The sequence below is a fragment of the Oryctolagus cuniculus genome, chromosome 14, assembly GCF_964237555.1.
Source record: "Oryctolagus cuniculus chromosome 14, mOryCun1.1, whole genome shotgun sequence".
NCBI classification, from domain to species: Eukaryota; Metazoa; Chordata; class Mammalia; order Lagomorpha; family Leporidae; genus Oryctolagus; species Oryctolagus cuniculus.
In genome coordinates this window covers 1,448,745-1,469,733 of record NC_091445.1, presented here as the reverse complement: position 1 = coordinate 1,469,733, position 20,989 = coordinate 1,448,745, and the positions used below count along the sequence as shown (strand labels likewise).

Below are 20,989 nucleotides of genomic sequence, written 5' to 3'. Positions count from 1 at the left end.
TCAGGGCACCGGATTCTGTCCCAGTTGCTCCTCTTCCAGGCCAGCTCTCTGTTGTGGCCCAGGAGGGCAGTGGAGGATGGCCCAAGTGCTTGGGCCCTGCACCCACATGGGAGACCTGGCTCCTGGCTTCAGATCCGTGCAGCGCTGGCCGTAGCGGCCATTTGGGGAGTGAACCAATGGAAGGAAGACCTTTCTCTCTGTCTCTGTCTATAACTCTACCTATCAAATATAAATAAAATTTAAAAAAAAACCAGGGAGCTCAACTACACATCGTCAATTTTATGCTTTGAAAATTACACCTCTACTTTCAAGAAAATGCGAGTTACATCCGACACCTGATATCAATCCACAGCATCCAGTAGTCAAGGGCACTGCAGAAAGTGGGTGGAAATGGCATGAAAAGGTCAGTGTATTCGGGCGCCACAAAATCCAAAATCCAGACTGTTTGATGCCAGTGCACATTTCCCGTGAACTTGCTTTACTTCCAGCGTATACCCACCCGTAACACCAGGAGACGGCATTTCTGGACCCACCTGGCACTGGTGGGAAACACATCCCACCTGCTCCAGGCACACCCAAGTCCTGACACTAACTTCTCTAACTGCCTAGGAGAGACTTGAGTTCTGTGTCTGAGCCCCCCGCTACAGAGCGCACGGATCAGCAGGAAAGTGAATCCTGAAGTCGGGGGGACTCAGCACAGGCCTCAGCGCTGTCAGGACACTGAGGGGAGCTCTCCAGCGCTGGACCCCTTAACACACGAACCCAAGAGACACCCGCACATCTCTGCCTTCCCCACCTCTTCTCCTCCTCCAGTGGGAGAGATCCTCGTTCCCCCCGACTGAGCCTGGCTGGGACGGTGATGGGGGATGGGCACCCAAACAGGAACGTGGGGGCCCCCAGCCTCTCAACCTGTCGCAGGTTCCAGGCTCCAACTGCCAAGGTGGAGCAGCACAGGCGTTGGCTCTGGGAGCATCTCTGCCTCTCCGTGGTGGGACAGGCTACCAGGCGGGGGATCCTCTGCACCCCAGGACTGCGGGAGCCTTGTGTGCTCAGACTGTGGGGACTCCGTGACTGCAGGGCAGGGCACAGTGTGGCTGGGTCTTGGGGCGGTCACTGTCAGTGGCTCTACACACTCAGAGCGCCCAGACAGCCTGGGCTGGGTCGCTGCAGAGAGATCCGTGCTCACACCGAGGACCACACAGCCCCTCTGTGTGGGTCAGGCTGCAGCGCGGGTGAGTGCTGTGCCCACTGTGGGCTAACCCCGGGCACTGACCACCTGGGAGGAGAGCAGGGGAGGGTGTGACCACGCCAGCAGAGCTGATCCACACCTCCCACTGCAGAGAATAAACATTGCCACGCCCAACTCAGGCGTCACCCTGGACACGTGCCCCACCCTGGAGCAGCGACCGGAGCCCCCTGGCCACACCCTGCACACACCCGGGGTTTCCAGTGAAAGAGCAGACGCCGCACTCAACCACAGAGGCAGAGCTCAAAGAGAAAACCAACACCTATTTCCATGAACGCCTAAAAATGAACACAGAAATTCAAGAAACAAGAATAAGGAAGAAAACACGACTCCCTCGAAAGAATACAACAAGACTGCAACGTTAGACTGTGAAGACGAACATATGGATGAAACGCCTGAAATGGAATTCCAAGCACTGATCACAGAATTACTCAGAAGCGCTCAGAAGCAAATTCACGAGTTAAAGAAACCCATACATGACACAGAGGAAAAACTGCCATGAGATTGAGGTTTTGAAGAGAAATCAAACTGAAATATTAGAAATGAAGAATTCAATATGTCAAATAAAGAATACAGTGGACAAAAGACTTGTTCAGGCAAAAGAAAGAATACAGGGGCTAGAAGAAAAATCTTTGGTAACAGATCAAAAAGGAAAAAAAGGAAGGAGAAAATCACGACCTAAGTTATGCAGACTTCCGGGATACCATCACACGAAACCACATAGAGGTCTTAGGAGTTCCTCAGTGCAAAGAGGGAGAATGGAGCAGAAGGCCCATTCACTGAAAAACTACAGAAAATTTGCACAACAGAGAGAGAAAAGGGATGTCCAAGTACAGGAAGCACACAGAACCCCTAATGGACACGACCAGGTAGGATCTTCACCACGACACGTCGTAGTCAAACTCTCCACAGTAAAACAAAGATTCCAAAATGAGCATGAGAGAAATGCCAGATTATTTCCAGAGGATCTCCAATTAGACATACAGAGGACTTCTCATCAGAAGCCCTACAGGCTAAGAGAGATGGGAGAGACACAGTCCAATTCTTTAGAGAGAAAAAAAGGTCAACCCAGAATACTGTGCCCTGCAAAGCTCTCACTTACAAATGAAGGTGAAATAAAGACCTTCCATATCAAAGAGAAATTCAAAGAATTTGTCACTACTCGCCCAGCCTTACAAAGATGCTTATTACGGATGGGCAAGACACAGAAACACAGAAAGATAGTCAGCATTGTGAAAGAATGTGAAGGTAGAAAATCTCCTATTCAAGTGCAAAAGAAATCCAAAGGAAACAACAGAAATATTTATGAAAGTGGTAGGTCTACGTAGCTGTTTATCAATAGTAACCTCAAATGTAAATGGCTTCAACTCTCCAGTTCAAAGACACAGCCTGGCTGACTGGATTAAAAAACAAGACCTATCTGTCACCTACAAGAAACATAGCTCACCAACAAAGATACAGCCAGACTGAAAGTGAAAGGAAGGAGAAAGATACATGATAACAGAAAGCAGAAAGGACTGGTGTAGCCATCCTGATATCAGAGAAAACAGACTTTAACACAAACACTGTTACAGGAGACAAAGAAGGGCACTGTACAATGAGTAAGGGGTCGATTCAACAGGAAGATGTGACCATATTAAATGTACAGGCACCCAATGCCATGGAACCTGGCTATTTACAAGAAAAGTTAATGGATCTAAAGGGAGACATAGACTATAATACAACAAAAATGGAGGGCTTCAACACCCCAGTTTCATCAACGGACAGATCAACTAGACAAAAAATCAACAAAGAAATAGAGTGAATCGACACTATGGACCAAAGGGATCTAACTGGTATCTAGCCACCTACAGAACATTCCATCCCTCAGCTGTTAAGTACACACTGTTTGTTTTCATCAGTGCATGGAGCTTTCTCTAGGACAGAGCATATGCTAGGCCAGACAGCAGGCTTCACCAATGTCAAAAAAGTCAAAATCATACCATGCATCTTTTCTGACCCCAATGGAATGAAGCTGGAAATCAACAATTTAAGAATCTCTAGAACATACGGACACACATGGAAACTAAGAAAGACACTCCTGATTAAACAGTGTCATGGAAGAAATAAACAAACTACTGAAACCACATGAAGACAACAACACAACACATCAAAACATATGGGATACGGCAAAAGCAGTGTTAAGAGGAAAGTTTATAGCAACAGCTGCCTCCATCAAGAATTTAGAAAGGCATCAAATAAATCAGCTACGATTGCATCTCAAGGACCTAGAAAAAAAAACAAAAGTAGGAGGAAAGAGATTAAAATTAGAGCATAAACAAAATTGAAACTAAAAACACAAAAAAGAGCTGGGTTTTTTTGAAAAAAAAAAAAAAACTGATACACCATCACCCCAACAAACAAAAAAACTGAGGAAGAAGACCCAAATCAATAAAATCTGAGATGAAAAAGGAGATGTAACAACAGATACCAGAGAAATAAAAAGAATCATCAGGAATTACTACAAAGAGCTGTATGTCAACAAATTGGGGAAGCTAGAAGAAATGGATAGATTCCTGGACACATACAACCTACCTGCACTTCTGCACTGAGCCATAAAGACACAGAAAACCTAAACAGACTGATAACCAAGATGAAAATTGAATCAGTCATAACAACTCTTCCAACCAAAAGCCCCGTACTGAATGGCTTCACTGCTGAATTCTTCCAGACTTTTAAAAAAGAATTATTTCCAAGTTTTTTCAAACTATTCAAAACAACTGAAATGGATAGGATCCTCCCAAACTCTTCCTTTGAGGCAAGCTTCACTTAATTAAAATCCAGAAAAAAGATGCTACAGAGAACTACAGACTGGTATCCTGATGAATATACATGCAAAAATTTCCAACAAAATACTAGCTAACCGAATCCAGCAACACATCGGAAAGATCATCCACCCACATTAAGTGGGATTTATCACTTGTATGCAGGGATGGTTCAACACTCAACACATGTGATACATCACAGTAACAAACTGAGGAACAAAAACCATGTGATTCTCTCAATAGATGCAGAGAAAGCATCTGATAAAATACAACACCCTTTCATGATGAAAACTAAGCAAACTGGGTATAGAAGGAACATTTCTCAACGCAATCAAGGCAATTTATGACAGACCCACAGCCAGCATCGTATTGGAAGGGGCAAAGTTGGAAGCATTCCCACTGAGACCTGGAACCAGACAGGGATGCCCACTCACACCACTGCCATTCAATACAGTCCTCGAAGTTTTAGCCAGAGTCCTTAGGCAAGAAAAAGAAATCAAAGAGCTACAAATTGGAAAGGAAGAAATCAAACTATCCCTATGCATAAACTGTTGAAAGGAAATGGCTTAACGTCTAAATGAACTTATTATTTTCTTTCTTTTTTTTTTTTTTTTGGACAGGCAGAGTGGATAGTGAGAGAGAGAGAGACAGAGAAAGGTCTTCCTTTCCCGTTGGTTCACCCCCCAATGGCTGCCGTGGCCGGTGCACTGCAGCCAGTGCACCACGCTGATCCAAAGGCAGGAGCCAAGTGCTTCTCCTGGTCTCCCATGGGGTGCAGGGCCCAAGCATTTGGGCCATCCTCCACTGCACTCCCTGGCCACAGCAGAGAGCTGGCCTGGAAGAGGGGCAACCGGGACAGAATCCGGCGCCCCGACCAGAACTAGAACCCAGTGTGCCAGCACTGCAAAGTGGAGGATTAGCCTATTGAGCCGTGGCGCCGGCAAACTTATTATTTTCTAACCACAGAGGAAATATTAGATATTGCACTGTCATTGGCTTTATTTCACTGAAAGAAATTATGAATGACTAATTGCCAAAAAGCTGTGTATGGATGAAACCATCATTTTTCCACTGAATTATTGTTTATAGTCATTATGGATATTCTCACTAATCTATGGTCTTTTTGCTTTTAACTCGTTAAATTTCTTATTCAGTAAAGTAGCAGGCCTGTATACTTCAATGTAAATTTAAAATATGTTATCTCAAAAAAAAAAAAAAAAGGAGAGAAAGAAAGGGAGTAGGAAGTAGGGTAGGAGGGAGGAAGGGAGGGAATACCATCATGTTCTTTGACTTGTAGCTACAAGTCACAGTGAACTGTGAAGAATTCAAACAAAATTTCAAGATAAATCAAAGAAAAAAAGACACGGGAGAAAATCATTGACTAACTGAAGTGGGTGAAGCTTACTCGAAGAGAATCCAAACGTAACGAAAACAAGTAAAATTGGCCCAACTTGAATACTGCCTTCGTATTTGGTGATATCATGGAATTATTCTAATCTGGAAGTTTGCTGACGGTACTGTGGTCGTCTTCTAAACATTCTTTCTCTTTTCGAGTTACTACAGCTGAAATAATAAGTTTTATTTTTGGTTTAGAATAACCCCAGGGCGGGGGACAGTGGGTGGTAGAGACCTTAGAGTCTTTTTGTAACTGTTGGGGCGGGGGGTCCTTGTGCCTATGAAGTTTTACTCTACCACGCCCTCCACTGCTGTAGGCAGCTGCACTCGCAGAAGTTGGAAACCGCTACACAGTAGCCTTCCAAAGCTGGCTTCGACACTGTCACCAACAGAACCCGATACTGTTGAGCACTACACGCAAAGCTAACAAGGTGCACACATTGATTCTACCACAGTCAGTGCACCCTGTGAGGTGGGCGCTTTATAAAATTCCTGTTTAATTTTACTTTGAAAGTTTTCCATTGACCCATAGCAAAGACGCGTGTTTATGGGGTGCAGTGTGCTGTTTTGTTGCTTGTATGCAGCATGGACAATCGCATCAGGGAGCCAACACATCTGTCACCTCAAACATTCATCATTTCTCTGTGTCGGGAACACTAAATCCCCTGGAGATGTACAATTCATGGTTGTCACCATCACCGCCCTACCGTGCCACAGAACAGCGCAAGGTCTTCCTCCTCCCCAGCCGCACCCCTCCCCTTCCCCCGCCTCCCCAGCCCCATCCCAGCCTCTGACCATGGCCCCTGCCCTCCACTGAGATCCCAGACTGAGTATGAGAGAACACGCGGCCCTGGTCCTCCACGGCTGTCCTGTGGCTGCCCCCCCCCCCCAAGACGCAGAGAGATACAGAACTGTAAAGGAGTTCACTGACCCGAGCAGGTGCCACCGTGACACCGATTCTCTCTGGCTGCAGCCCTGCGTTCCCTCTGAGGAAGCAGTAGCCATCCACGCAGCAGAAGGAGGGATCAGGACAGAGAACGGCCCACCAAGGGCAGGAAGCAAGAAGGCGCAGGCAGAGCGCCAAAGACGGCCAAGACGAAGGCGTGACATCCAGAGGCAGGACCAGTTCACGCCAGGGCCGGCACCTCGGGGCTGATGAGCCGACCCCTGGCCCCGTTCTGCCTGCCCCCTACCCCCGCAGCAGCCACTGCTATGGCGCCTCCCACCTGTGGCCTCTCGGAGACGCTGTGGCACAGGGATCCAACGCAAAGCAGAACAGGAAAAACAGGACCAAGGGGCACGGCTGAGACGGCACAAGCAGTGTCGCCCGCTCATCAAGTGACCGCCAGGGGCTGAGCAGGAATGACAGCCCACCCCTCAACATGGGACCGACTTGCCCCCCCCAAAGCACAGTGAACTTCTCACCCAAAGTTTTCTGCTAAGTGCCCATTAAAATGAAAACATTTTTAAAGTACTGGTTAAATAAATGTTAAAACTAGCCTCACCTGTTTCTTCTTTGAAAGCTAACAGAAAATGTCAAAGCCACAGGCACGGCTGCGTCTGGGCTCCTGGTACCCATTCTGGGACAGTGCCGGCTGGCGGGCAGAGCACGCGGAGGTCCACGAGCCACGTGGCCCGTCGGCTCCGCTGCACATCACAGTCATCCTCAGCGGGCTCTCCGACCCCACCCGTGCTGGCAGCTCTGAGCTCCAGGCTTCACTCGGCCCCCGGCCCCGGCCCCTGACGTCATCTGTGAGCACATGGCTGTCGGCTTCCCAGGTTCTCCTCTCTGGCTTTGATGGCGTCACCGCCACGCTCAGTTCTTCAGCGTGCCCAGTCTCGGACTCCCCATAGCCCCTGCTTGGCCAATCAGCACCCCACACCAAGGGCGGGGCACAGACAACTCCACTCCTTTCTCCTCCCCAACAGCACGGTGGGGGACCTTTCTCCCACGAGTGCCATTTGCATATCCACCTTATGCACATCCATAAAAATTATCTGCCTGGGAATTAGCTGCTAGGGAGGTACTGAATTTCCAGTCTTGCCTGCAGCCGCCTTGGCAGGGCCAGACAATGATTTCCTGGGCCTTCTATGGCCTGCACGCTCCAGGTCCCCCGCCTGTGGACCTAAGCCTAGAGCAGTGCTCAGAGTGGACAGGAAACGCACAAGCACACCAGTCCTACGAACACAGACGGTCACAGGGCTGCCCCGTGTCGTCCCACACCGGTGTGTCATCCCACCCGAGGAGGCAGCTACCCAGGGCCACAGAGCTAGGGGGTGAGGGCAGGGCTCTGGCTCAAGCCCAGGCCAGCGAGGACTTAGGCCCTCAGGAGCCCAGAGCCCAGCCACAGAAACACAGCAGGGGGCCGCAGGCAGCCTCCTCTACAGCTGTGCAGGGACAGCAGCGAGAGCACCAGGCCGGGCACCTGGCAAGAATGTGCTTACAACAGGAGTAACCAACTCCACTCGGTGCTGCACCTCTGGGGCAGAAATGGGCCCACGAGCCCCACGAAGCGCACACACGGCACTGACACACACCAGGCTCGTGTCCACTCACAGGTTTTACAGCAGAGCGAACAGCAAACTCACGCAACACACAACTCCCCACGTCGCGCTAGGGAATCCTCTCGCGGTTTTGCAAACTAGAAAGAACACCCCACCCAGTCCCTCCCCTATAAACGGCATCCCAAGAAGCCAACTGGCTGATGAGAAGTGTCCAGAGACACTCCAGCCAATAAAAGAACTCGGAACAAGAGAGCAAAGGCGTCACCACCTTCTAGCTCCAGTGCGTCGTGACCGGAAGTGGCGGGCACTACAAGGGTCAGCGTCACCCAGAGGCAACCAGATGTCGTGTGCCCCTGACACAAGAACACAACGTCCTTGACAGCCCCTGCCCCACCTCCACATGCCCAAACTGGCCACACCTCCCCTCCCACTGCCAGCTTCTACCCAGCGCAGCTGCACCACGCAGACTCGGGGAACGCCGACAGGGCCAACGACAGGATTCCTCAACAGGCAAGCAGCAAACGGGAAATACAGAGAGGAAGACAAAACCAGAGATGAAGAGAATTCGACCAGCCCACCAACGGCGACGCTCAGACCACAGCTGGATACCACCAGGAGAAGAATCACCGTTAGCACAAGGTGCCCGACACTAAGCAGCCATTACACTTTCCCTAGACACAGGCTGCGTGGGTTCTTCATTTTTAAACAAAAAGTCTGTCGCATTGGCTGGTGCTGTGCCCTAGGAGGCTAAGCCTCTGCCGGCAGCACTGGCAATCCACACGAGCACCGGTTCTAGTCCGGGCTCTTCCACTTCCAATCCAGCTCTCTGCTAACATGCCAAGGAAAGCAGTGGAGGATGGCCCAAGTCCTTGGACCCCTGCGTCCACATGGGAGACCCAGAAGAAGCTCCTGGCTCCTAGCTTTCGTCAGCCCAGCTCCAGCAGCTGCAGCCATTTGGGGAGAGAACCAGTGGATGGAAGCTCACTCTTGCTTGCTTGCTCTCTCTCTCTCTCCCTAACTCTCTCCCTCTCTCTCTCTCTCTGTCTCTCCCTAACTCTGCCTCACACTTTTTTTTAAAAGACAGATACTAAATACTCGCAGATGGAACAGAATGAGTGCCTCAGAGACACAATCCACGCCCCTCTCACCAGACCGCGGACAGCAGGGCGTGCACAGGAGTCAGCTGATGCGGCTCCGTCAGGAGCACGCCTGTGCCCCGGCTTCCTCCCCAGATCAGAGGTGGGGGCGACACGCGAGACCCTCGGGAACACCAGGCTCACTGCTGATGCAGAAACTCCTCCCTGGGGGGCCACCAGGCTCCACACCTCCCACTGCTCCCCACGGACACACGCACAGGAGAAGCCCAAGTTCAAATTTACTTGTATGTTCCTCCCACAGCAGCCCTGCCTCAACGCCAAAAATACACTGCCTTTTCTGGGCTAACCTAGAAACCTGAATGCCGTATCTAGCACCCTCTCTACAGGAGAATTCTTTCTACGTGAAAGCCCCTTCGCACACCTGCTTGTTGGTCCTATTATCTGCACATAAAGGAGGGGGCCCTTGTACGTGAATCCAAGAGATTCTGGCTCTGTTTCAGGATTCAAATTCTTTTGGCCTTTTGCCCTGTCTCCTCCTTCCTTCTCGAAAATCTCAACAAATGAAGAGGAGGGCTGAAAACCCCGTGGGGGGTGAGGGTGCTGGGGTGCCAGGCCAGGCCACGCTCCCCCCCCACCATGGGGGTCAGGCCAAGCCGACCACACGCCCTCCCCTCACAGCCAATCCTGAGAGCTCTCGGCCCAAGGGAGCCAGGCCACCATGGACAAAGATCCTGGGCGGTGGAGCTCCCCTGCTCCCGTGTCTGATGGAAGAGGGCGACCACAGGCAGTGCAGGGCCCAGGCCTCCAGGGTGGTGGAGCTCCCCTGCTCCCGATGGCAGAGGGGTGACCACAGGCAGTGCAGGGTCCGGGGCCTCCAGGGTGGTGGAGCTCCCCTGTGTCTGACGGCAGAGGGTGACCACAGGCAGTGCAGGGCCCAGGCCTCCAGGGTGGTGCAGCTCCCCTGCTCCCGATGGCAGAGGGGTGACCACAGGCAGTGCAGGGCCCTGGGGCTCCAGCGTGAGGGATTCCCTTTGCAGACACAGCTTTACCGACAGGGGATGACCAAGTCAGGGAGCCCCACCCGCACCTGTCAGCTCAGCCTCCTGTCCCTGGGGCCGTGCCAGCACCGGTCAGGTGGGTGCACCTGTGTCTGTGATGGCCAAGTGGGCACCTGGGGAATTCTGGGCCCAAGGTGGCACTGACCCACGGCCCTGCTCGGCTGTCACCCATGAGGGATGCACACTCCGCGCTTCAGGAAAGAGCCCTCCAGCTCCCCCCGCTCAGCTCCAAACACGGCCGGGGCTGTGGGAGCACAGGGCCTTTCCCTCCCCCATCACCTGGCCACCTTTGAAGCCGAGAGCAATGATGCCAGGGCCAGTGCTACGGCACAGCAGGCAAAGCCTATGCCTGTGGCGCCGGCATCCCACATGGGTGCCACTTTCCGTCCCAGCTGCTCCACTTCTGATCCAGCTTGCTGCTGCTGGCCTGGAAAAGCAGTGGAAGATGGTCCAAGTGCTTGGGCCCCTGCCCCCATGTGGGAGAGCCCAAAGAAGCTCCTGGCTTTAGATCGGCCCAGCTCCAGCCATTAGGGTCATTTGGGGAGCGAACCAACGGATCCAAGATCTGTCTCTAACTGCTTCTCAAAAGACTATTTTAAAATCAACCAAACAACTAAAACTCAACATGTCCCCATGGCCCACAGGCCACTGGGGGTGCGGGGTGGGCGGGGGTGGCCTTCCTGGCGGCACAGCCTGCCTGCTGTGGTCCGGGCTCCAGCGTGACGCCCTCTCGGCAGAGCCCTGGCCACCCTGCACCCCCATCGTCGGATGCTTCCAGAGCACCCACGCCTCCTGTGGTTCCGTCGCAGGAAAGCACCACTCCTCTACATTGCTCCAGGTGACACATTTTGCTTAAGATCTCGTCTTCCTGTGACAATGTCCAGAATTCGGGGTCTTCACTCCGTTTGAGACACACAGGCAGCTGGGACCAAGGACCTAACCACAACACCTCCCTGAGGGAAAATGGGTTTTAGATTCCGCATCATCTTCCCAATAGCATGCAACAGCCCTGAATGCAGCCCAAGGCCAGGAGCTCACGCGACATGGCTCTGAGAGCAGGGGCAGCCCCAAGTCTACACCCAAGAATTCCACGCAAACACCCAGCAGAACACTAACACCTGACCTTTGAACCCTGCCAAGTGCAGGCCCCGGGTCATGGTGTGTGCATGCATGCATGCACACACACACACACACACACACACCCCTAGTGTGGGTCTAGCTTGGTGGGCGAGCACACAGTCACACACACACACATCCCAGCACGGACCTGGCAGGACTCCCACAGAACTGTATCACTGTATCAATCCACTCAATCATATGTTGGTCAAATGGATTCTAGTGAAAATATGGGGTACAATGTGCAATTACTGGGGGCTGGTGCTTCGGCATAGTGGGTTAAGCCTCCACCATGAAGCCGGCATCTCATATGGGCACTATATCGAGTCCTGGCTGCTCCACTTCCAATCCAGCTCCCTGCTAATGACCTAGAAAAGCAGGGGAGGGTGGCCCAAGCGCTTGGGCCTCCACACGTGCACTGGAGACCCAAAGGAAGCTCCTGGCTTTGGATCGGCCCAGCTCCAGCCTTGGGGGCCATGTGGGGAGTGAACCAACAGGTGGAAGACCTTTCTCTGTCTCTCCCTTTGTCTGTAACTCTACCTCTCAAATAAATCTTTAAAAAAAAATAAAAAAGGCACTCACTGATCACGTCACAAAGATCTAAACCAAAATAACCAAAATTCCACTGTAATTAACAACAGCAACCACAGCAACAGAACACGGGCGGGAGGCTGGAAGTCCCTCCCCAGGCGCGCAGGCCTGTCCACGGGGACCAGGATGAGCCGGGCCAGCGCTTCTCAGAGCGTGGACGCCACAGCGCCGCTCAGGCCTGCAGGATATGGGCGGGGAAACGCCCCTCACGAGGCCTCTGGCCCAGCCCCCCTGCTGTCACCGCTGAAGTCCCCTCCCTGGCCACACCAGGCCCTGGGCATCCACTGGTCTCAGATGCAGGAACCTGATGGGGAATTCCAACAGTGTCACCTTCACACGTGTGTGGGGAGCTGGTTCCTCCTCTTGCAGCCCCACTCCGCTCACTTTTGAGACACAGATAGTAATCTGTGGCCAGGAGTGGCCCGGGCGACACCCTGCCGACAGCGAGGACTGTGGCAGGGGCCCCGTGCTCATGGCCACCTCTCCCACCCCGTGCAGACTGCACAAACCCTGGGTCGCCTAGAACACCAGGCAGCCTCAAAGTGAGCCGGTTTCCTCTCGTATTGCAAAGCGGGCTCTCCACGGAGCGCGTGAGCCCCATCGCGGGAACCGGTGTCCTGGCACGGTGCCCAGGGAGGCAGAGGGCAGAGCAGGTAGACTCCAAGCGGGATCTCCCTCTGACCCACCCACGGGAGAGGGAAACGGAAGCAGCCATCGGCAACCCACTCGGAATGCGAAGCTGACACTGGTTTACGTGCTGTTTGGGGCCAACGCTGTGGCGCAGCGCGTTCAACCACTGCCTTCCAGTCCTGGCTGTCCCAGTCCACGCCCAGCACCCTGCTGACGCACCCGGGAAGGCAGCAGAGAACGGCCCAGGCGCTTGGGCTCCTGCACCCGGGTTGGGGACCCGGATGAAGTTCCAGGCTCCTGGCTTCAGCCTGGCTCAGCCATGGGCCATTTGGGGATAGAATATACCTATCTCTCTGTGTTGCTCTGCCTTTCAAACAAACAAGTCCTTAGAAGAAAAAAAAAAAGGAAAGAAAAGCAGTGTTTGCTAATCTAGCAGGGTAACCACCGAGATGTCCATTGTATGAAGTCAACACCCTGAAAAACGAACTCCGCGACGTGTCTCAACGCTTGTATTCTTAAATGTATTCTAAATGCACGTGTTAATTCAAAGTGCCAGCCGACACCTGTACACTAAGGTTCATTTATTTCTTAGATTTCTGAGCCTGCAGTGAGACTATGAAGTGCAAACTGAGAAAAAACAACGTAATAAACGGATGAGGCTGGGTGTTTCCTGTGCCTGCAGAGCCCTGAGCTCCAAGCACAGGGCAGTGAGGGGGCAGAGGGCGTGACGTGCTGCACGCAGGGCCAGCTCAGGGTGGCAGTGACTTGGAGGTGTCCACCCAGGAGCCTCGGCACCCATCAGCAGTCACTAAACAGGAAGTTCAAACAAGGGATGAGGCGGCCAACTTACAAGAGCACCTGGGACAAGGCCTGCCCACCTGCAGGCCATCAGTACTAACGCATGAACGGCTGTTTGCACCTGTGCCAGGGGGTATGGGATGGGCCACCTGCCCCCTCCCCCCCACTCTGCCCCGTATGCCAGGAGCCTCAGGCTGGGGCATCTCCTCCCCACTCCCCGATGTGAGTGGCAAGGCAGGCCCAGGGAGAGGTGGACGAGGAGGAACACACAGGGCCTCCAGCTCAAGGCCACAGCTGCCATGGCTTCTCTGGGCTACAGGTGGGATTCTCAGCTCCCCCTAACCACTCCCTCTCTAGGCCCTCCCGGGGGGCAGCGGCTGAGTCCACTCCCAGGTGCCTGGGCGTCCTGCACGGGCCTCCCTCATCAAGCAGTTCAAACAGTCCCTCCTGGGTAACCTCCCGCTACACCACGACCCACTTCCTGCCCAGGCACGGCGTGACCAGGACGCAGGCAGCATGCCTAGGTGCCCTTCCTGATTCCAGTGCAAGGTTTGCCTGCAACCCCCAGTCACCGGTGCCCACTGTGCCACCCCCTTAGCGCTCCACACCCGGCACAGAGCCCCAGACAGCAGGGAGCAACCGGCCCCACAGCGGCCGCAGCCTCCAGCCCTGGCATCTGCACCTCCGGCCCCAGGCTGCTTTCCACGCCTGGTTCTCCTGCCTGTTTCAACTCCTGGTCTTAACTCGGCAGGCACCAGTCCAGCCGGCCTGGTCGAGCGAGAGCCCCAGCCCCAGCGGTGGTAACCAGACTGGAAGCACCGGGCACTGTCTCACCTCTGGAAGCCTGGCAGCTCCTGTCCCGCGACCTGCGCCTGGCAGACTTGTTTATCAGTCGAAGGGGAGGAGCCCTGAGCCCCTACAGGTGGGTAACCCCTGACAGAAGCTGTGGAAACCAGGAACAGGTGCGCCCGGCTCGCCTTAACCTGGGGGGGCACTGTGGTAAAGTGAGCGGAGACCTGGGTTTCACTCGGGCTCCTCGCAGGACTCGCCGTGTCCACTGCTCCTGCCATTCCACTTCAGAGTGGACAGCGAGAGAAGACCGAAAACTGCCCAGAACGCCAGCCGCCAGGACAGAGCATGCGCTGTGCCACGTGACCCCAGCCCTGGTCCAGGCTCCTCCCCTGCACGGAACACGGCCCCCTCCCCATGCAGGGGCAGGGGAGGAGCCTGGGTGCGGAGCAAGGCACCAGGCCCTATGCAAGCCCAAGGGGGCCTGAGGGGAACAGGACCTCAGGGGCCCAACACTCCCCACGGGGCGCAGGGCTGGGCTCAGACTCCACGGAGAGAGAGGCAGGGCTGACTCCACCCCAGACCCCTCCCACTGGGTGTGCGGGGCCCGCAGACAGTTCATTCTCAGAGTGTGGGCCTCCCGGAATTCCGCCTTCTCAGCGCCCCCCCGCCAAGGCCCAGGCAATCAGGAACCCGGAGCCGAGCCCACCAGCTGTGTCCTAGGGAGCTCTCTCCGGGTGATTCTGGGCACGTCAGAACCGAGAACACTGACCCAGAACGCAAACTTAGATGACGTTTTCCAAAATAGCCCCACCTCTCCTGCAAATCTGATCTTTTAAATTATTTACTTTGAGGTCAGGAAAAACACCCACTGGCCGTTCCCCCTTGGGATTCAGAGGACGCCTGCTCCGGAATGCGGTGGAGAGATCCTGTAGAAGGCGCTGGCGTCTGTGTGGGCACAGCCCTCGCGCGAGGTTCACCCTCACCAGGCTCTGTGGCGGGTTTTCGGGGGCTATTCCCTGGACCCCAGCACCCACAGCAGAGCCTGGCACCGACGCTGGTGGGAAGAAAAGACCAGCACAGCCGACGGAGGGGAGGCGGCGCTGGCGCTGCTGCCTGCATCACAGAGCCGGCCGGAAACGGCACCCCCGTGGTGGAGCCCCAGGAGCAGCCCACGCGGGGTGCAGCCGGAGGCGGCGGGGCCGGCAGGACTCCTGTCCACACCTGTGCCCCAGCAGCAACAGCTGCTCTGAGCAAAGACTTGTGGGACTCGCTGAGGCTCCAGGTCTCTGGGGGATTCTGAGCGGGGTCACAAGGCTGGCACCGAGTCGGGGTGTGTGTCCTGTCAGAGCACTATTTTTAAAAAGGCAAGCGGGAGGTGGGCAAACTGCTTGGAAGCTGCATTTTCACGGCAATTGGGGGAGAAATCCGACTTCTTACCAGAAATGGAAACCCATGTGATGGCACTGAGCTGCACATGAATGATTAATGTGCATCATCCTTTTGTTTTTGCAAATTCGGTATTCAGGAAGGTTCCTGCTGACGTCATGTTTGACATCATAATGCTTCATCATTCTAAAAGCTTAATGAAATGAATTCTTGCTAGAAAAGAGAGAGATGAAGCACACAGCTCGGTACTCCGGGGAATACCAGAGGCCACGCAGATAATGAGGACGTGGTTTCTAACTGATGGAGGAGGAGGAGGAAACTTACAGCCCGCCCCCCACACCCCTCCACTGTAAGCACGACCAGTCACCAAAGACGTGTGTTTCCACCGGAACATTCTGGAAAGGGGGGGCTGTGACTAGTGACTCAAACTCTTAAGGCAAAAGGCAAATTCTTGTTCTAAAAAGAAATGAAAGCAATGTTTTTATAAATCACTCACCAAGGGGTAAGGGACATGTGAAATTCAAGATTAAAAGAAAATCGAAAATTGAAAATAAAATAAGGGCAGAGTGAGAAACTCTAACAGGATGGCAGTGTCAGCCATGGTAGAGCGATTCTGAGATGGAATCCAGCGTGGTCTGCATTCCTGACCTGGGCTCACATTTAGTCCCAAATCGCTGGCTTCTGAGACCGACATCAGCGAGGCGACTCCAAGCCAGCAGCTGGCTGGGATGAAAGTGGGGTGCTGAGGAGAAAAGCGGGTTCGGACCCTGCCCTGGGAGGTCCTCGCACACTCAGGCCAAGCTGCCCAGAGAGTGACACCCGTTGGCGCCAGCTGCTACTGAGCAGGACTCGCGTTCTCTCCGGCTTCTACCTCCGCTAGTTTCTAAGCAGGCTCTCGAGGGAAGTGCTAATGGAGAACCGCCTCGCTCATTAGTCCTCCTTTCAATGGACAGGCGTGGAGCAGCCGAGTGGCCAGGTACTAAATTGAGGTCCTTGCTAGTTTGAAAGACAAAAACACACAGTTTCTCTTGAGCAACCCCAAAAACGCATCGCCCAGCGCCCAAGATGTCAGCATTCTGAACTACTGTTTCCTCTCCGGCAGGTAGCGAAAGCAGTCTCTGGACAAGGTCCCGCCCCAGTGCACCCCAGGCGACAGGTTCATCCCCTACCACCGCCCCCGGGGCTCATGGTGATGATGACTGTCACACTGTAAATAAACACTGCTTGGGCTTCACACTATAAAATCGGGTTTTTTCTTTAAAGAAAAGACTATGTTCATTAAAAGCAGCTTTCGGTCTTCCCGATGGAAGCCGGCACCTGCCTCCCTCTCTCCCATTCTCCCGAGGACCTGCTCGCCTTCGCAAAGGTTGAGTGTTTAACTCCACAAAGCTGTCGGCCTCAGCCTCGCAGGTGTGCCCTGGCAGCCCTGGGCGTGTGGGGCAGCAGTTCCTGTACTGCACAATGCAACTCAAAGGCTGACTTGAGTTCCGCCTTGGACTACAACCGTCAGTCTTCTGAGGGGCCGGCACAAGCCACAGGTTAAAACCCAGGTGTGCCCTATCAGAGTTCCTGGGTTCAACACCTGGCTCCGGCTTCCTGCCAAGCCAGACCCACCCCCCAACCACATGGGAGACCACCTGAGTTGCCGGCTCTCAGAGCACAAGCCACCCGGCCCAGCCCCAGCCCAGGCCCTGGAGTGCGTTAGGGGCGGGAACTAGCAGATGGGAAAACTCGCGCGCTCTCAACAATAAAAAAAAAAATTAAAAAACAAAAACCAGTAGTACTTTTGAGAACATACAGCAGGTATGCCCATTTACCTCCCAGCTCCCTTCTCTGGAACAGAGGAGCTGCGGGCGCTGAGCCCTCCTCCTCCGACAGCCGCGCGGCGCTGGAAGCCACGTCCCTCCCCGCCACTCTGCGGACACTGCGCGCTCACGGCCCGGACGCAGCCAACCCCGGGAACCGCCAGAGAGCAGGGCTCCAGCTCCACTCTGCGGCCCTCGCTCTGGTCCCTGGCCCACACCTGTGCTCAAACAGAAACATCGGCTTCATTCCCAATCCCGGCCACGCTGCTGGTGAGGTCTGGGCGCAGGGCACTGTCGCGCCCTGGGGTTGGGTCGGTGCCGGCCACCCGAGCGCGCAAGGCCAGCACTGCCTGGATCCCAGCCCGCCCCCGGTCGGGACGCCCCCAGAGACCCCTCCTCGAGCCCACTGAACCACAGCCCTGCTCCCCACGCGCGCCCTGTGCGCCCGGCTCGCGATGCCTGGGCCCGCATCACCTCCACAAGTGGAAAGTGAGCTCCGCGCCACCCCGCCGGGCCCAACCCGCGCCCCCAGCCTGGCTCACCTGGACGCCGGCGGCGCGACATGTCTGGGTCTCGGCCTCCGCGCTGCCGCAACAGGGGCGCCTCCGGCCCCTGCAGGTGGTCGTGGCGTGGGCCGCGGAGCCCGCGCTACTGCCGCTGCCCAGCTCGGCGCGCGCCCTGCGGACGCGGGCGGCGCCCGGGGGTCCCGGCGCGCGGCTCCGGGACACGGCGTCGGCGGCGTCGACGGGACCCAGCGACGCGCCGGGGGCCTGGCGGGGCGAGCCGGACGCGTCCGAGTCGCGGCAGTAGAGCACGCCGCTCTGCGAGACGTGGATGCTGGGGGCACAGCCCATCCCGCGGCCCGCGCGCCCGGCCGGCCGCCCTGGCGCGGCCCGGCCACCTGCAGCGGGGGCGGCGCGGCGCCTGGGCTGCGCGCCCCCGCCTGCGCGCCGCTCCGTCGGGCGCCCAGAGCCCCGCCGACCCCGCGGCCGCGCGCGTCACCCCAACTTTCCTGCCTGGGCCATCTTCCTCGCGGGCGGGAGCGCGCGCAGCGCCCCGCGCGCACCGCGACCGCCTCCCTCCCGCCGCGGCGCCCCACACGCGCGCCCCGCGCCCCGCCTCCCGCCCTCGGCTCGGCGCCCGCGCCTTCCCGGCTCTCGGCCGCGCGTCCTCCTCCCGCCGCCTGTCCGCGCCTCCCTGGCAGGGCGCCTGCCGCCCCCAGGACCCAGCCGGCGCTGCGGGTCAACCCCTGGAGCGCGGTGAGCCTGGCCTGCCCACCAGCAAGCATCGGACTTTTAACAAACGCACTTTCCCACATCCCCAGGACGCCCCTCCTGAAATAGCAGGAAGCCCACCGGCGACGGAGCCCTCCTTCGGATTTGCTGTCTCAACCGCTCAGGCCAGAACGGCCGCGTGCATCCCCGGCACGGCCCCCATCCCAAGGCCTCCCAGAACCCTGGAAGTCCTTGCGGGGCCCGTCCCTTGGCCCAGCAGAGAGCTAACCCTCAGCCGCACAAAGGCCTTGGAAAGTCCAGGAAGCCACAGAACAGGGGGCTGCATGGCCATGGGCTCTCTGCTGGGTGTCACACCGCTGCTGCCCACCGTGCACTGCCCCTCCTCGCCTCCTGGGTCCGGCCGCCTCCCGCAGGGAGTACCAGAAGCCTAAGCCGCTGCTGGCCCTGTCTTGGGAAGGCCGAGTCCAGCCGTGGTCCCACTGCCCACTTGTTCCCTGCCCCCGTGGGCCATTGCTAAGGCTGCCAAGGCTGCCACAGCTGCCCGGGGAGAGGGCGGGCAGGTCTAAGAAGGGACTTCAGAGTGCGTGGGCTTGAACCGAGGAGCAGTTCTGGAGACCGGTCACTGCTCCCTAGTCCCATGCAGGGACCTGGATTCCAGGGGGAGAACAGGCCCAGTGCCTGCTTTCCATCCAGGGTGGCCGTTCCACAGCCTCCTCTGGGGACGCCAGTGACAGCCAGAGGCCTTCCTGCCGGCCGCAGCCACTGCAGACTTGGCTGTGAACTCCCTCCTCCAACCGGCCTCCTCGCTGCTCTCTGGGGCTCACGCTGTCTGGCCGGAGCCTGGGGCGCACTCAGGTCAACCTTGCGCGACTGACTTGCTCACTCCCTGCCCACCTCTACCCGGGTGCCCCCGACAGCACTGCCCCCCAGCCTCTGCGTGATGAACCCCACGCCTCCTGCTGTCCCCGTGCCTGCTGTCGGCTGCTCTGTCCTTGGGCACTCAGCACCCGGGCTGGCGTACAACCAGCACGCTCATGGCTGCGTTCACCACCTGCCTTCCCCCAGGAGAACGAGGCCTTCACAGACCCAGACGTCTGGGCTTCTGATCTCCCCACGGACCCACATGCTCAGAACAGCGCCTTCAGCCTACAGCATACAGCAGGTGCTCAATTATTTATGGAGTGAATGAATGCTTCTCTCATACTCCTTTCTCATGCTTTTCCTTCTTCTGTTATAAGCCCAGATTGAAGGGTTGTTTTGCATGTGTTTGATGGAGTTTTAGGGTTCTGTGACTTTGGGAAACAGTGGCGAATGGCTTTGACCTGGTAGTCCTTTCAGAAGTACTCATCAGAAGAACAGAGTTAAGAGCTGTGCTACTAACCACTGGGAAGACGGCCATCACACAGACACCAAACCTCAGGCCACGACTCCACAAACCAGCATGTCACCGTGAGGTGTGCACAGACAGAGCACTGCTGGTGAGAACCGCGGAGCCTGCAGGGGCTACAGAGGTGGAAAATGCGTCTACAGGTGGGGCTCTGATACAGAGAGAAGGTAAGGAAGGACCGATCTGAAACACTGGCTCAGCACAGGGTTACAGTGTAAACACTAAGTGTGTGTTCCCTAATTCTCTTCAAAAACTTTTAGCTATTTTCTCTCCCACTGATATGTTCCCCCTTTGAAGGAAGGACAGAATTTGGGGGAGAAAATGAAAGAGAAAGAATCAGAGCTGAGCCGGCGCTGTGGCTCACTAGGCTAATCCTCCACCTTGCGGCGCCGGCACACCGGGTTCTAGTCCCGGTTGGGGCGCCGGATTCTGTCCCGGTTGCCCCTCTTCCAGGCCAGCTCTCTGCTATGGCCAGGGAGTGCAGTGGAGGATGGCCCAGGTGCTTGGGCCCTGCACCCCATGGGAGACCAGGAAAAAGCACCTGGATCCTGGCTCCTGCCATCGGATCAGCGCGGTGCGCCGGCTGCAGCGGTGGCCATTGGAGGGTGAACCAACGGCAAAGGAAGACCTTTCTCTCTCTGTCTCTCTCTCACTGTCCACTCTGCCTGTCAAAAATTAAAAAAAAAAAAAAAAAAAAAAAAAGAATCAGAGCTGGACAGAGGCATGGAAATGCACGCATTCACGGTGCCACGGGAAACGCAGAACCGGCCGCGCAGATGGAGGCGCCCACCTCCACGGGAAGCATTCCCACCAGGGGCTTACAGACACAGCTCTCCGCAGAGTAGGGAGCAGCTGTCTTAACCAGACGCGCGCTTCCTGGCCCTCTTCTGAGAGGTGCGTTGACACAGCGCTGGCCCTTGGGACAGTGTCCTCTTGTGCAGTAGGAGATGCAAACCACGGGGATTCAGGAAGAGACCTGACATCCCAAGGCAGTGTCATCTGAACACGGGGTGCCGGGCCCTGTGGGAGTGCGGTGCAAAGCTTCCTGTCCCCACGGGCACAGGCACTGCGGGCAGAGGTAGATCAGCCCTGGCAGGGGCTCCAGGGGCTCCCAGCTCTTTGCCTCCAGAACCAGGAGTCGGGC

The 20,989-nt window shown here is 55.9% G+C and overlaps 1 protein-coding gene across 3 annotated transcripts in view; it reads right to left on the bottom strand.

The window, feature by feature from the left end:
- PDE8B (phosphodiesterase 8B) overlaps positions 1-18,162 on the bottom strand; it is a 163,770-nt gene extending 145,608 nt beyond the window's left edge. For 2 of the 3 annotated variants that reach the window (XM_070056301.1, XM_070056303.1), the window contains exon 1: positions 17,766-18,161. In XM_070056301.1, the coding sequence (XP_069912402.1) occupies positions 17,766-18,077 (312 nt within the window). In that variant the 5' untranslated portion in view covers positions 18,078-18,161. Of the gene's footprint in view, positions 1-17,765 lie in introns of all 3 variants that reach the window. The other variant, XM_070056304.1, reaches the window with a different exon arrangement.
- Positions 18,163-20,989: the final 2,827 nt, after the last annotated feature.